At 39.7% G+C, this 16,557-nt stretch overlaps 1 protein-coding gene across 1 annotated transcript; it reads left to right on the top strand.

Annotated features, from left to right (window-relative positions):
* The first annotated feature begins 6,287 nt into the window (after window positions 1-6,287).
* LOC109615451 (P2Y purinoceptor 14-like) lies at window positions 6,288-16,264 on the top strand. Its single transcript, XM_020044748.3, has 4 exons — window positions 6,288-6,399; window positions 6,594-6,748; window positions 6,836-6,903; window positions 14,835-16,264. Exons 2-4 carry the CDS (start codon window positions 6,727-6,729, stop codon window positions 15,795-15,797), a joined length of 1,053 nt encoding a protein of 350 aa, XP_019900307.1. The 5' UTR covers window positions 6,288-6,399; window positions 6,594-6,726; the 3' UTR covers window positions 15,798-16,264.
* Window positions 16,265-16,557: the final 293 nt, after the last annotated feature.

The raw sequence follows: 16,557 nt of genomic DNA, 5'->3' as shown, positions 1-16,557 counted from the left end.
GAATTCTGTTCAATTCCCTACTCGGCATGCCTCACCACCATCGACCAAGGATGCGCTGGCTCCAGAGATTCTGGGGAGAGTGCACTCTCCCAGGAATCCATACGTGTCATGGGAGAGTGCACGGGAGGCGGGCGCAACTGCTGTACAGAATATTCATGAGGCAGCTATGAGGGCCAAAAGGAGGAGAGAGAGGAGAACATGAACGTCTCGCCTGTAGACTGCTCGGACACCAACTTCAACCCTCGTCTGCCGAACACCAGCAGCCACTCACAGCCACGCCCACCTTTGTGCACCGTTTTCATAGTGGTGGTTTGGTTTTTGTGTGTCCTTTAATAAAATGCCCCCAGGCCTACACACTATCTCCCTGTCCTGTGTATTTGCTATGCTCCCTTAACAGATGGTTGATAGTCTTCATTTCAATCTTATCCTCAACTATCATATGCAACTGCCATTTGCTTTAAAACTATTATGAATTAATTTGTTGTGACTAAGTAACTATGCATCTGAGAGAACACTCAGTTCCTTTCCTTTCCAGTTTTCAGTGTCAGACCGTCTTTGTATACAATCAGACCATTCAGTCAACAATCTCAGCCTAGCCATTGAAACTGTCATTGTGGGAAAGCCTTGCCTAGGTGTGTGGGCAGTTGGCATTACTTTTGCTGGTTATTCAAACGTAAAATTACTATATTTCTTCGCTTCACTGTACGAAATATTTTTTTTCTCCTAAAGGATGAGATAGCTACACTTCCTATAGCGCTCTCTGAACAGCAATCGATAATGAACATTTCAACTTGATCATTATTGTCTGTGTCCAATAGAGATTTCAGCTGGTGCCATGACCCAGATGCCTAACCATCAATCTGTTTTGGGGGACCGCAGACCCATTGACACTGAACCATAGTATACAGATAGAGACAAAAAATACACTTGTTTTTCATTATTTGTAAGGTGTAATGTGTAATGGCTAAAACTACATCCTTTTCTCTAAACTAGCCCCCTTTCATTTTAGGCTGCAGCCTGCATTTCAACGATAATTGGGGTATATGCTTAAGCCTGTGAAAGCAGACACAGTATGTCTGACCAGGAGGAGACTGTCACTGAATTTCTTTTCCATTTCAAGTGTGCCGAGATTGGCCGAAGCGTGGTACATTTGTCCCCCTCGTTTGCCTATAAATCTCCATAGTGGTTTGCTTTTCCAAAGTTGGGAATATTACATTTATAGGTTATATAGAAACCCATTTGTATTGCTGATTTTTTTTTCAAGCATGGGACCGAAGAAGTTTTAAAGTTTGTACATGATGTCCAGTAACAGGCTGGGCCTCTCTATTATGTATATGGTCTAATAACTTTTTTAATATCAAAATGTGGCAACATTATTTCTCAAAATATTCCTTACAAGTATTTGTGTTTAAGATGAACATGCAGGATAGTGGTGCTCTGTTGCAGTTTGTCACATATTCAGCAATCCATGAACAACCATGAAAACATTATGCAGAGTAAAATGGGCAGGCTCGGAAGTTAGGTCATCAATTATATTTGGCCCATTGTTAAACTAGTTACCTGGCAACTACCACACGGGTGCTTGCAAGAGCTATTAGTCATACCTTCTACACAAATTGCAAAGTAGACAGCCCTCATGCCCTACACACTCAGCCCTTGAATGGTGTTGTACATTGTCACACCCAAGAGTACTTGCAAATGCACTCACCCAAGCAAGGTAAAGTGGTGATAACTAGATTTAACAAGCTAGGCATGTCATGGTGAGTCTGACCAGTGAGGTTAGAGTCTGACACAACAGTAAAGTCATTGAAGTTGTGTTAATAAGATTCCTCTATATCTCTCAGTGGCCACAAGCATTTTATACCTGTATGTGACTACAGTTTGCATATATTTTTGTGGGTAAAAACAACCCTGTAAGTGACCAAAGTTCCTCATTTGTCCTGTCAAGCTAAATCAAGAGCGGAGGAGACAACTTGTGTGAATTGGCAATCAAAACTGTATCCGATTTTAATGACAAAGACGCACACACAATTCAAAAAAGTCACATAGACAGAGAACAGTCAAGAGAGTAAACACAGCATGTCCATAAACTGCAAAACGGATATCTATTATACAAAATGAAAAAGGTCAAATTGAAAGGCCATGCTGTAGCCCAGCCAGGATAGACTAAATCAACAGAGACTAACATTGAGTGGGTCAGAAACCAGTAAATTTGCTGTGCTTTAGTAACATGCAAGATATTGCAGAAAGTGGTTTGGATGATTGGATTAGAAAAATAGCATATAATAACATCATATGCTGATGCATGATAAATGTACTACTATGAATACAACCTTTGAAAAGTAAATCTTAAGCAGTCTGACAGCGTTCTCTGTCATGGGTGTCAACATTTCCTTCTTAGTATTTCACCCTACTTCTTTCGATGTGCTGCTCATATAGCATGATAATGGAACAATGGCAACAATTTCAAAAGCAAAGGTTGAAAGTAGATCTGATGCAGACTACCAGACAACTCAAACACCAGTCTCAACATATTCCCCATCCTATTTTGCCATCCTTCTTTAAAACTACAGCTCACGTGTCATGATGATGTCACCAATGGCAACAATAATAAAAGGCATGTGTCTCATTTTCATAAGATCACACAACCTGATGAATTCACAATGAAAACAAAAACAAAAGCCAAAGGGGTGTGTCTCATTTTTCTAACAGGCTCTGCCACAATCATTCTGAAGGTTAGGAATGGAAAGTAAGGGAAATGAAATGTGCCTTTGGCTGATCATCTGCCTTGAGCAATATCTTGTACTGTGGGTGAGTCAGCGTTTTAAACGTGCTCATCTATTAGGTGATTTACTGATAGTGCCATTTTTGAAATCAAAAACCTATTTTATTTGGCTAATAGCAGGATTCCTTGTATTGATCTATGAGGCAAAAGGATTTTAAAAAGTGAGAAAATGTGATAATGATTGATCAACTCAGTTTTTGGCTCAGCTTAACTAAAAGCAGTAGGTTAAACAGAGAGGTGGTTCTCATTAATGTCCAAGTAAAAGTTTATGACACACTCAGTTCCATTCAAGGCCAAACAACTCTGTAGGGTATTTTTCTGTAGTACTGTAGGGAATTTCCTGCTACTCTTTTATGTGACCTGGGTTTTCACAGAAATGTCCCACGGGTGCACAACAAAACAACATTAGCGATGCAAACAAAAGTTGAAAACACAACAACTTTAACACACAACACAACAACATTAACAAAAATGTAACATTTAAAAAAACACTGCATTTCAGAAAACAATCAACCATTCACAACACCACAACATTAAGTGACAACACAAAAGCATTAACTCACAACACAACAAAATAGGTTCACACCACAACAGAATCATCCCAGAACATAAAATTTGCAGAAATGCTGAATTTCAAGTTGCTCACAATGGAAGAGCTCCAGACCACTAGGGGCAGTGCAAGGGAGTGTTTTGGTGTTTTACCTCTGGTCGAAAAATCAAGTGAAGTCACTCAACGTGAGATTATAATTAAATTATAATAAAAAAAATTAAAAACTTGCATTGGTACATTTAAATCGATTTCTTCTTGATTGGGATTATTTTAAATAGGCCTTTAGCATATTCCATGACTGAATGTTTCATACCCACTTCCGCATATTACAAACCAGTACAGCGATATTGCTTGCGCTATGTCCGGCTATCTAGCTGTTTTTCTTATTTTTTTTAGAAGGTGTCTGCAGGACTTGCCTTAACTTAACATTAAGGATGTACATCAAATAGTTAAATCCTCCGAGACTATAGCTAGCAAGAAGGAAAATGGGTTCAAGATGTATATAGGAAGCTACATAGACCACTATGAAGGTAAGTGCCAAAGCATTAACAGATTTGCAATAACAGATACAACTACTTAGCCACTCAGCAAATGTAACATTGACATTAGCTAGTTCATGTTAGCTATCTTACAGAGAATCTAGCTGAAAGTGTTTGTATTTGTGTTATCTTGCAATATAATTATGCTAGCGAGCTATGCCTAACAATATGTCTTATTTCATATTTCCTGCACCGTATCTAACAAATATACACTGACAGGGAAGGCTGCCTGTCACAAGTCCCTGAGAAAGAGCGTAAAGCCGCACAGCATGTGAGTAGGGAAAGATGATACTGTAGATACTAGCAACATTGCTAAGAAAACATTCTTTAGGACACTGTCATTCTGGTCAACATATGCCGGAGACAGTGTTTACATTTAATCTTATCACTAGATGTTCATATCACTCTCATGAGTATACATAACTGAGGGTTGTTGAACAAGAAACAAAACCTTTAACCTGCTCCAGTTGTCTTCATGGCCTACCTTGAGGGCCTGATTTGTGCACCTCGTCAGTCCTAACCTGGATACATTGTGCTGAATTACATGTGCTCTTCATTTCTGCACTTCATAATGTTTTTCTTCACTTCATGGATGTTAAAGCACTCTTGTACCAGTGATAGTGGTTCGAAGCCACTGCTCTTGAGTTGCAGGAAGTGTTATGTGCAACCACCAGTTGCTCTTTACCAGACAGAACATTTCTCAACACTCTTGGTGCACAACGTGTTCACAGCTGCACAGAGAGAACAATGAAACCCGTGTGCTGATGGTATAAGGTAAGAGGCAACTCATTAAAGTTTTAGAAATGTGATATTTGGAATTTCAAAATCTGTATTATAATCCATGTTATTTGATGTTTACTGAGCTTTTAACGCTTTAAGACATCAATTATGGCAAAAGAAAAAATGCTTAATGTTTTTCATGAGTTCTCTCTACCAAGCTCTCCACAGACAAATGCCTGACAAGGACCTTCTCCCTGTCTCAGAAACATATGCTAACTTTACTCCACTTACAGCCCCTCATGTGACAACCATGAACATGCCAGCCAACGTTCCCCTGGTTGAGTCTGCCTTTGGGCCATTGCAAGCTGGCAATGTAGTCTTATCAACCTCCACAGCCAAAAACCCATGAAATTGTGAAGATACCTGATTCCCCTTCTACACCACTTCCATTAGATGGCTGCAGGCTTCAGTCTCCTCTGTGTGTCTACGTCCATTAGATGGCTGCAGGCTTCAGTCTCCTCTGTGTGTCTACGTCCTTACTCACCAAGAGCTGCTCCACAACAAAGCATTACAGACAACCTACGAGATGTCACACAAAATCCAGACTGGTACAAGGGAGTAGAGCAGCAGCACTGAATGGCATCAGCTTAGGAAAAGGAGAATAACATCATCATCAAGGTTTGTCATGTACCAGGGGAGACATCCACTGACCACCAACGGATCTGGTATGCAGACCATAGAGATGAAAAGGGGGCTGTACATTGAAAAACTTCTTCCCATGTGGCTTTGTAGTCCACCCAGATGCCCCATGGTTAGGATCACCTCCAGATCTGACACAAGTGTGAGCTCCCACTTTGGAGTCTTGGAGGCTAAAGGGGTCAAGTGTACAACGTTATGTGGACTGCCCTTACCTGAAGATACAGAATGGAGAGCTGAAGATGAAGACATCATGCCTACTACTGGCAGGGGCCAGGTCACATCCTTCTAACAGGTTGTAGCTGTTGTGACTTTGTCATCCGTGCTCAGGTGGATATTCTAGTTGAGAGGATGTATAAAGATCTTCACGTTTCAAACACTATAAAAGAGAAGGTTGACCACTACTATTTACCGCTACTTGCCTCGCAACTGAATGTATCCCCCTGCTTGGGTACCAGTTCAGTTGTTACAATTTAATATTAAGAATTAGTATTGTTTGAAGTTGTTACATTTTAGCACCTGTAGAAACTCAGTTTTCCAAACAAGGGCCACTAGGGGCAGTGCAAGGGAGTGTTTTGGTGTTTTACCTCTGGTCGAAAAATCAAGTGAAGTCACTCAACGTGAGATTATAATTAAATTATAATTAAAAAATTAAAAAACTTGCATTGGGATTATTTTAAATAGGCCTTTAGCATATTCCATGACTGAATGTTTCATACCCACTTCCACATATTACAAACCAGTACAGCGATAATATCGCTTGCGCTATGTTGTTACATTTTAGCACCTGTAGAAACTCAGTTTTCCAAACAAATATTAGAGTTCCCATGAAGAAAAAACTAATTGTATGAAGAATGTATTTTAATGTATATAATTTCAACAAATAACAGTTCATATTTCTTAATAAATGTATATCTTCTGTATTACATAGACATGCTGTTGAATCTTTCATTTTGTTTTGTGTTTACTAAAACTAATTTCCTTATTAAGGCCAAGATCTACACAAACAACTGATATGAAGTTAATTGACATTTCATCCACAACTATATTTTACAAATATTTTGACATTTGTGATGTACCCTACAATCTATTGGTAGGCACAAAATCAGGTAATATTCAATAAACATTTAATTATATGTAGCTATTACTTAAACATGCAATTCGTTATCTTTAAAAAATAATTCAAGGATCACCAAAGCATCTCCCTAACGATTACTCCAAATAAGAGTGAACAAAAACAAATGTACATTTACCCCAGCTTGACCCATGCTCTGACCAAAAGTAAATTTTGATTGTTCACCAGCAAGCATGACAACGCAAATAGTTGGTTGATGCTGCCTGAGACGGTCAGAGGGATGACTGTGTCAAACAGCTTCTGCTCCTTTACTCTCTGAATCTGTGGCACCTCTGCAGAAAAGCTGGCTGTCAGATCTTGCATGGAACCAGATCATCCACGAGGTAGACATCATCCACCATAAAGGCCATGATCAGGGATAAGTAAGGAAATAATTCCTGGCTGCCTAACAATCTCCTTGTCACCCACAGAACCAGCATACAAAGAGGACCCAAAAGTGGTAGCTCCATGTGGTGACATTCCCAACATGCCTTTGAAGGTACAGTGCAACTTGAAGAAAACACCTCACTCTGCAGGAGTAGGGAAGATGGTGTCTGGCAGCAGAGTTCAGTGCAGTTAATCACAGCCTTTGGGTCTGGATAATCATCAAACTCAGGTGTTGCAAATCTACAGAAGGAAACAGACCGGGAGTATTTACTTTAAGGAAGCCCAAATAGCTTCGGATGACATGGAGCTGTCTGCTTACTGAACTTCACTCATTACTATGATTGCCCATCTTCTATAGGTATCAAGAAGCACTAGACTTGACCTAACTAATGGTGGAGCCTGTATTAGTCTTAACGTCCTGGTTCTTTCAGATATTTATTATTAATTTCGTGTTTTACTGCAATTCAGTTTTTTTAAACAGTTTCAACACTGCAGTGCATAACTAATACTAAGAGAATATTCATTTAATAGGCTTACTTTTGGTAGGATTTTGGTAAGAATAACAGTAGGAGATACAGGAGGACTTTGGGATTGCTGTATCGTAAACAATTACTGTACCTTGTGTAAAATCATGTCTTCGTCAGATCCCAGTAAACCATTGTACACGAAAGTGGTGTTGTGTTGTCAGGTTTTCCAGCATTGTTGAAAGCGCTTGGATTTCCCATGCTTGCTCCTGGTTCACCATTATTAAGGCCCTGTCCAGGGCTGTGGGATCAGAGCCTGTACAGTGATCATGCGTCTAGATTGGATCAGAATCTGCACACTCCATCTTTGTAGCGAACATTTCTCGCCTCGTTCGTCTTCCTCTGTAGGGGCAGGGGGTTTCAGTCGCCTTTCCCAAACACCAGGTCTGTTTTGAATATAACTATTCCATACGAAGACATTAGGAACCACACATTTTTAGGTACCACCGTCCTCCAACTTTGCTCTCAGCGATGTCACTGGCAATGAAATGTGCACTGCACATCTTTGTGACATGTTAATGTCATGATGTACTGTCACCAACTTCCTTTTTCTGACCTCTTCATTGATTGATCATTACTACATTACCTCCTTTGTGGGGCACAGATGTAAATTCTCATTGCCAATAAGAAAACAGTCTGATAAGTGTTCACGATAGCTAGCTAATAATGAAAACAATAACATAACAGCGCCCAAAGTCAGTCCCCCGGTATGAAGTGAAATGTATATTATTTGTTGGAAACCCAACTAATTCCACTTGGCACTGGTCTGGAGCACTTCTGTTGTGAGCAACTAGAAATGCAGCATTTCTGCAAATGTTGCTGTGTTTTGGGCTAATTCTGTTGTGTTCTGGGCTGATGCTGTTGTGGTGTGACCCAATGTTGTTGTGTTGTCACTTAAAGTTGTGGGTAGTTGATTGTTTACTGAAATGCAGCGTTTTTATAAATGTTTCATTTTTGTTAATGTTGTTGTGTTTTCAACTTTCGTGTGCATTGCTAATGTTGTTGTGTTGTGCACCAGTGGGCCACCGTAGAAAGTGAATTAAGAATGTGGTAGATATTCTAAATATAAAATAAACCTCAACACCCCTGCAAAGTCTCATCTAACCACTTCCATGTTTCACGGAAATGTATAAAGGGTTATGTGTCATGGGTAAAACTGATCTTATACATTGCAGTTATATCTCTTTACATTGAAGAACAGACTTCATTGTGATATTTTTCCATTCAAAGATTGTTATTCAGAACAACTGTCACCAAATTAACAGGTATGTTTTCTTATCTTTTTTCCTTTCTTTATTTACAACCCCATCCCCAGCGTAAAATCAGAATACAATGATATGCAAATAATTTATCCCTATATTCATTTGAAAATAATGCAAAGACAACATATCAAATGTTAAACTGAGAAATTGTATTGTTTCTGGAAAACTACATACCCAATTTGAATTTGATGCCACCAACACATTTAAAAAAAAAGTGGAAACATGTTTACCACTGTTTTGCATCACCTCTTCTTTTAACAATACTCTGTAATTATTTGGCAACTGAGGAGACCGATTGCTGTAGTTTTGAAAGTGAAACGTTTTCCCATTCTTGCTTGATATAGGATTGCAGCTGCTCAACAGTTCAGGGTTTCCTTTGTCATGTTATTCATTTCATAATAAATATTTTCAGGCAGACCAGTACAGCGCACAGACTCTTCTATTACAGAGCCATGCTGTTGTAATACGTGCAGAATGTGGTTTAGCATTGTCTTGCTGAGAAAGACAATCTGGATGGCAGCATATGTTGCTCCAAAACCTATATATATTGTTCAGCATCAATGGTGCCTTCACAGATGTGCAAGTCAATCAATCAATCAAATTTATTTATAAAGCCCTTTTTACAACAGCAGTTGTCACAAAGTGCTTTACAGAGAAACCCGGCCTTAAACCCCAAGGAGCAAACAACAGTAGTGTTGCATTTCAGTGGCTAGGAAAAACTCCCTAAGAAGGCTGAATTTTAGGAAGAAACCTAGAGAGGACCCAGGCTCAGAGGGGTGACCAGTCATCTTCTGGCTGTGCCGGGTGAGATATTAAGAGTCCAATTGGAATAATAAATACATTTCTCTGGGCTAAATCCAGAGTCTATATGATTCTAGACTAGGTCAAAAGTATGACCAAGTGGACAAGGACAGGGACAGCAACGGGCCCCCCAAACCAGGTACTCCGCAGGTGTGGACCAGGACCTCATCTCCTCTTAAAATTTAAAACTGGAGGAGACTGAGAAAAGTTAGAAAGTGCATTCCTCATATCCCCCAGTACAATAATAAAGCAGCGACACTGTGGCCCTACCCGGGGGAGGCCCCGGACAGGGCCCAACAGGCAGGAAATCAATCCACCCACATTGCCAGGCATCAACCAAAGGGACACTCACCAACTGCAACCCCCCTGAAAGAGCATTCAAAGTGTTACTTACGTACCAACAGACAGCCAACAAATTATATTAGCGACTATTACCGATCAAAACCATTGTAAAAACCTTCTAGAAGTTATGTTACCCATTGTATGCTTTTTATATAGTTTATTCATTTTCACTGCACTGAATTACTGGTCACGATTTGTTAGCTAGCGGGTAGCTGACGTTTGCTAGCGGTTAGCTGACGTTTTCTAGCTAGCTACAGTTATAAATCAACCAACTTTTGCAGCTCTTAGAATTCGAGTCAACGAGAGAAGCTTGCAATGCAATGCATGTTGTGTTCCTTACCTAGCAAGGTGACTGTTCAAATGCTGGAGTGAGTTCAAATGCTGGAGAGAGTACTGAAGTCACTTGCAAAAAAACTCACGCTGGGGGGTCGGTAAGGAATATTTGAAACTCACGCGTGAAAAGGTTAATTGGCAGATCATTCCACAGTAGTGGAGCTCTATGAGAAAAGACCCTGCCGCCAGCTGTTTGTTTAGAAATTCTAGGTACAATTAAAAGACCTGCATCTTGCGATCGTAGGTTACGTGTAGGTATGTATGGCTGGATCATTTCAGCAAGGTAAGTAGGAGCAAGTCCATGTATTGATTTATAGGTAAAGAGTAAAACCTTAAAATCAGCCCTAACCCTAACAGGCAGCCAGTGTAAGGACGCTAGGACAGGAGTAATGTGTTAAATTTTTTTTGTTCTAGTTAGGATTCTAGCAGCCGTGTAGCACTAATTGAAGTTTATTTATTAATTTGTCTGGATAACCAGAGAGAAGAGCATTGCAGTAATGTAGTCTTGAAGTAACGAAAGCATGGATACATTTTTCTGCATTCGTTTTTGATAGAAAGTTTCTAATTTTTGCAATGTTTTGAAGATGAAAATAAGCAACTCTTGAGACATATTTTATATGTTCTTCAAAGGAGAGGTCAGGGTCAAGGGTAACGCCAAGGTTTTTTACAGTTTTTTGGGATACGACCATGCAGCCGTCGAGGTTCACAGTGAGATTTGCTAACAACGCTCTTTGTTTCTTGGGTCCTAAAACGAGCATTTATGTTTTCCTTGAGTTTAAGAGCAAGAAATTCTCTGTCATCCACTTCCTAATATCTGAAACGCATGCTTCCAAAGTAGCTAATTTAGGGGCTTCTCCATGCTTCATTGAAATATATAACTGTGTGTCATCAGCGTAACAGTGAACGTTTACATTGTGATTTCGGATTACATCGCCCAGAGGGAGCATATATAGTGAGAACAATAATGGGCCCAGAACCGAGCCTTGAGGAACACCAAAGCATACCTTTGACTTGTCAGAGGATATGCCATCCACACTAACAAACTGATATCTTTCCGATAAATAAGATTTAAACCAGGCTAGAACATGTCCACGTTGCCCAATATGGGTTTCCAGTCTCTCTAAGTAAAGGGAGTGATCAATAGTGTCAAAAGCAGCACTAAGATCAAGAAGCAACAGGACGGATGCGGAACCTTTGTCCGAGGCCATTAGAAGGTCATTTGTTACCTTCACGAGTGCAGTCTCAGTACTATGATGGGATCTGAAACTGGACTGGAGTATTTCATAAATGTTATTTGTATTTAGGAAGGCATTCAGTTGTTGGGAAACACATTTTTCTAAGATTTTTGAGAGGATGGGAGGTCCGATATTGGCCTATAATTGTTTAATATGTCAGGATCCAGATTAGATTTTTTTTATTTCCTATTTTTAGTGAGTTTGGTACACATCCGGAGGAAAGGGAGCAATTTATTATGTTCAGCATTGGCTGACCTAGCACAGGAAATAGCTCCTTAAGTAATTTTGTTGGAATCGGGTCTAGCTGAGAGTTTGTGGGTTTAGAACTCATTACAAATTTAGTAAATGTGTCGAGCGATACGGTATCAAAGTCACCCATGCCATGTGCATTAATGCACCCCCATAACATTACGGATGCTGGCTTTTGAACTGTGTACTGATAACAACACAAGCCAGAAGGTCTCTCTCCTCATTAGTCCAGAGGATAAGCTAAGTGTAAGTGACGCTAGCTACCAAATGTTTGTAATCTGCCTCTGTATCAAAACTCTTCAGAAATCTCTTCCCCCTTTACACAAAGAGATTTAGCGAATATTAGCTACCTACATAACATTAAATACTGTAGGTTTCAGGGTGCTAGTATCAGTTGCTTGCCAGCTTTTGTATGTGATAAACAATGAACAGCCAGGCCACATAAAGCCATGTCGCTAACGATGTATATAAAGTTATGCTACATCAACGTTCCCGACTTAATAAACGTAAGTTAAACGCTGCGGTACTGCACTCCTTCACTTTGATGACAGAGCTAGAGATGTGAAAGCAAACAAACTGTATCTGATGTAGCATACATAGGAAACATGACAATAGCCAGCTACTAGTCCAAACTCGCCTTGGTATTGTTTTCCGATTACAGTACTACTAGCTGGGCTAGTAAAAAAAGCAAACAGCATGCACAGACGGCTACAGGCGTTGCAATGTATCTGATCTAGCATACATACAGAACAGTGAGAATAGCGAGCTACTAGTCTGAGCTCGCCCTGGTAATGTTTTCCGATTACAGTACTAGCTGTGCTAGTAAACAAAGAAAACAGTACGAACAGACAATATTTCTGGGAAAATGAAGTGGTATAATCTAGCTCGTTAAGAAAAATATTTTCAGGATGGTATGGTTTTTAACCAGAAAATAAAATAAATATATTTGATAAGTCATACATTTTTTGCAGCGTACGTCCTTCAGCTTTAAAGTTTGAATATATATTTAGTTGTCCATAAGTGCGATACATTTACATTACATCAATAGTTATGTATTATTAAGACACATTAGTTGGATTGCACATTAGTTGCATTTTCTTCTAAAATTCTCAAAAATATTTTTTTGTATTTTACAGACGGCTCCAGGCGGCTAGCTGCCGAAATGTATCTGATGTAGCATACATAGGAAACGAGAGAAAAGCCAGCTACTAGTCTAAACTCTCCCTGGTAATGTTTTCCGACTACAGAACTACTAGCTGGTTAGTAAACAAAGCAAACATCATGTACAGACAGCAGCTCTCCTCTTTATCCACAAAGTAAGTTAGTTAACCAAATTTGCCAATCGTTTTTTGCGTGGTAATTAGTTATAGCCAATTACTAGCATCAGTATGAGGTTATTCTAGGCAGCTAACATTGTCCTTGTTGGCAAGCTGACGTTTTTAGAAGCTGGTAGTAGTAGCAAAACCTGCGAAAATGTTTGCTGGATAGATGTACAGTCAGTAACTATAGCCATGTCTGCTCTGTCTGTATAGCTACAACATTAACACCAATAGGGCAATTACTAACAACAGTGTGAGGTTAGCTAGATAGCTAGCGTTTTAACTAACTTCACTTACTTAATTAACAGAAGAATTGCCACATCTGCGTTTAAGTTTAATGCATTTTGCTCAATGAGTTCCATCCATCCTGGATAAGCAGCTGCACCAATGTTCTCCCCGAACCGCGTCTATCTGCCTCTCTTTTACCAGATTTGCTTTCTTTTGATCCAAACCGTATTTTCTTAGGTACCATCACATTCCGAACTTCTCCCATTTTTTTCAATAAAATTTCATACACCAAATAAGAGTAGCCACTTCCTTATTTTGTCCAGCCTCAGCTCTATGTTTGACACGTCAAACGCATCACTTCCTGTGCACAGGATAACATTTCCCGCCACTGCAAGAGCCGAACACTTTTTCCCTTAGGAGCAGTACACAGTATTCAGAGGTTTTTCAGATGCAGGCCTGGGACCCTCTGATCATAGGCGCCGATACCGTGGGTGCTCCGGAGCTCGAGCACCCACGGAAAATAGCGAGCACCCACGAAAATACCGAGCATGAGCACCCACGTGTGCCAGACCGCCAGTAGGCTACATTCATTTAAAATTAAACTTGCCGTTGGTGATATGTAAAGCGTCTGTCACACGGTGATTGGTTATGTCGATGTTAGTGACAGCGACATAACCAGTCGCCTGCTCCGGGTGCTCCCTATCCACCAATCACAGCGTTTCTCAGATGAAAACGCTTCTTTTTTTAGTGACCCCATCCCCCACTATACAGTGCCGTGCGACGTTCATGTATGTGCGTACTGCTTTCTGTAATCAATCCGTACTGTAATCAAACTAAAATGGACAGATTTGTTATTAAAAAAACAAAACCTATTAATAATTATGTGAGTGTATTGACATCCACCACAAGTGCCCTGTCAGAAGCACATAACAGCGAGGCTAGAAGCAGCGAGACTAGGAGCAGCGAAGCTAGAAGCAGCGAGACTAGGAGCAGCGAAGCTAGGAGCAGCGAGGCTAGGAGTTGCAGTGAAGATGGACGACGACATAAGGGAAGGAAATATCAGGCTAGTTGGAAAGAAACATTCTCATGGATAACTTATGATAGGTGTATTTATAGGTATATATAGGTGTGTATATATAGGTATATATAGGTGTGTGTATATATATATATAAATATATATATATATAAATATATATATATATAAATATATATATATATATATATATAAATGCCGTGCGCCTATGAGCACCCACGGAGGAAAACATAAATCGGCGCCTATGCCTCTGATCCACTTACTCCAGGACTGCTGCCTCAGGGTTGTGAATCTGGCCCAATGTTCTTTCAGCAAAAAAATCTCTCCATTTCACCAGTAACTATCAAATGCCAAAAAAACTTTTGTTTTTAACCCGCATACTCTACTGCAGGTTGATATTTAGTCATTGTTTTTAATATCTTAGTTTTTTCCTAAATACCTTGTCCTAAACCAATTACTAAACATAAATAATTGTTTTTTTCATAATTAACAAAAAAATTCCGATACAGGAAGAAAAAAAGAATCAAGTTACAGTGACAGTCCCCCATACTCTATACATGATTTCAAAAGTACTGGAATATACAGCAAAAAGAACAAAAATGTATCACTATCCAAAAACCATTTTGTGTTGACTGTCTATAACTTATGGATTGCTCTTTTATCTTGCAAATAATTTTTCTTAATTATGTTTAAAAAATATGCTAACTTTATTTACAGATTCATCAACACTGGAAAATGGCAACAACTTCTCCTCCAATGGACTGTGGCTTTAAAGACAACTCTATAGATACAGCTTTACCAATACTCTACTTCCTGATGTTTATCCTGGCTTTCATCCTGAATGTGGTTGCAATCTGGGTCTGCATGCGCCTGCACTCAAGGACCACCTTTATAGTGTATCTGAAGAACCTTGTGGCGGCTGACCTTCTCATGACCCTGACCATCCCTTTTAAGGCAGCCAATGAAATGCCTGGTGCTCCTCTGGCTCTGAAAGTATTTTGCTGTCGCTGCTCTGATGTGATTTTCTACCTCTGTATGTATATGAGCATTATTCTATTGGGCCTCATTAGTCTGGACCGCTTCTTCAAGATCGTCAGGCCTTGTGGAAGGTTGTTGGGTCAGAATCTGGTGTTCGGCAAAATGCTGTCTGCCTTCTTCTGGATGGTTTTGTTGAGCTGTGAGGTAATTCCAACTATGGTCCTGACCAACCAGGATCTCACAAACAATACTAAAGGATCATGCATGGAAATGAAGAGTCAGCCAGGGCGGAAATTTCACAATGCTGTGGTAAAACTCAATAACGCAATATTTTGGATGTTTTGTGTACTTATTTGTTTCTGCTACATATGCATAGCAAGAAAGGTCATTCAATCATACAGGAAATCTGGAAGTAGAAATGATAAGCGGATGTATAAGACCAAAGTACAGGTGTTTTTGGTTCTGGCCGTTTTCCTGGTTTGCTTTGTCCCCTACCATGCTATACGCATCCCATACACCAGGCTTCAGGTAACTCCAATATCTAGTTGCACAAAGACCATCTTAGAGATCTCTAAAAAGATCACTTTGTGGATATCGTCTATAAACCTCTGCCTGGACCCTCTCATCTACTTCTTCCTCTGTAAGTCCTTCAGGACCATCCTATTGAAGCCAGACGGCCATGAAGGCAGCACAAAATCCTAACTTCTCAGCTAAATTCTCTTTTGGATAAGTTCTGTGGTGTTTTGATTATTTGTTCCTTCTTGTTAACTACTAGAAATTATTCCACTGGGTGTGATGTATGTGTGCTGTTAAGAACTACATTGGGAAATACAGAGAGGTATGGATTGTTCTGACAAACTTCATTAGGAGCAGGACACCTTGTATAGATTGATGAGGTAAAGGGATTTTAAAAAGTGACAGAATGTGATAATAGGTAAAGTTCTGTTCTGTTCTGTTTGGTTTGGCTCTGGGTTTTGTGAATTTACAGTGGCCTGTTGTGTTTGGTTTTTGTCCTTTGTTCTTGAATGCTGCCTGTCTTTGTCCTTATTGTTTACACCAGTGTTTCTTCACTGTGCCCTGGTCACTGTTGCCTGTTTTGCCTTTTTTGTAGCCTTTTGTTTTCACAAAAAGGTGAGTGTGAGTCTATTAAAATCAACTTTTCCTTCTGAGACCTCTGCGTTTGTGTCTTTATACCTCCTGATCGTGACATAATGATTGATCAACTCAGCTTCTGGCTCAAGCTAACTTAAACCAGTAGGTCAGACTAGTTATGGCCAAACAAGGCTTCATTAGCGTTATTCTAGCAACAGGATATTATGCTCAAAAATTGTCTTCATCACAACAAAAGCCATCTTTATAAATGTAAATTTATAAGACAATTTAGTTAATCTAGTCAGTAAAGACAAACAATATTGGAATGGACATTAAACATAAAATGTACAGACTAGATGTACTTGTGCCA

Source organism: Esox lucius, chromosome 1 (assembly GCF_011004845.1).
Source record: "Esox lucius isolate fEsoLuc1 chromosome 1, fEsoLuc1.pri, whole genome shotgun sequence".
Lineage (NCBI taxonomy): Eukaryota > Metazoa > Chordata > Actinopteri > Esociformes > Esocidae > Esox > Esox lucius.
This window is presented reverse-complemented; position numbering and strand designations above follow the sequence as displayed.

Excerpts from the sequence above, each read along its gene's own strand:
- LOC109615451 (XM_020044748.3), top strand. The coding sequence starts at position 6,727 with ATGGAACCAGATCATCCACGAG. Across the intron at positions 6,749-6,835 it reads GGAACCAGATCATCCACGAG|AACCAGCATACAAAGAGGAC; the intron begins GTAGACATCATC and ends TGTCACCCACAG. Across the intron at positions 6,904-14,834 it reads TTCCCAACATGCCTTTGAAG|ATTCATCAACACTGGAAAAT; the intron begins GTACAGTGCAAC and ends CTTTATTTACAG.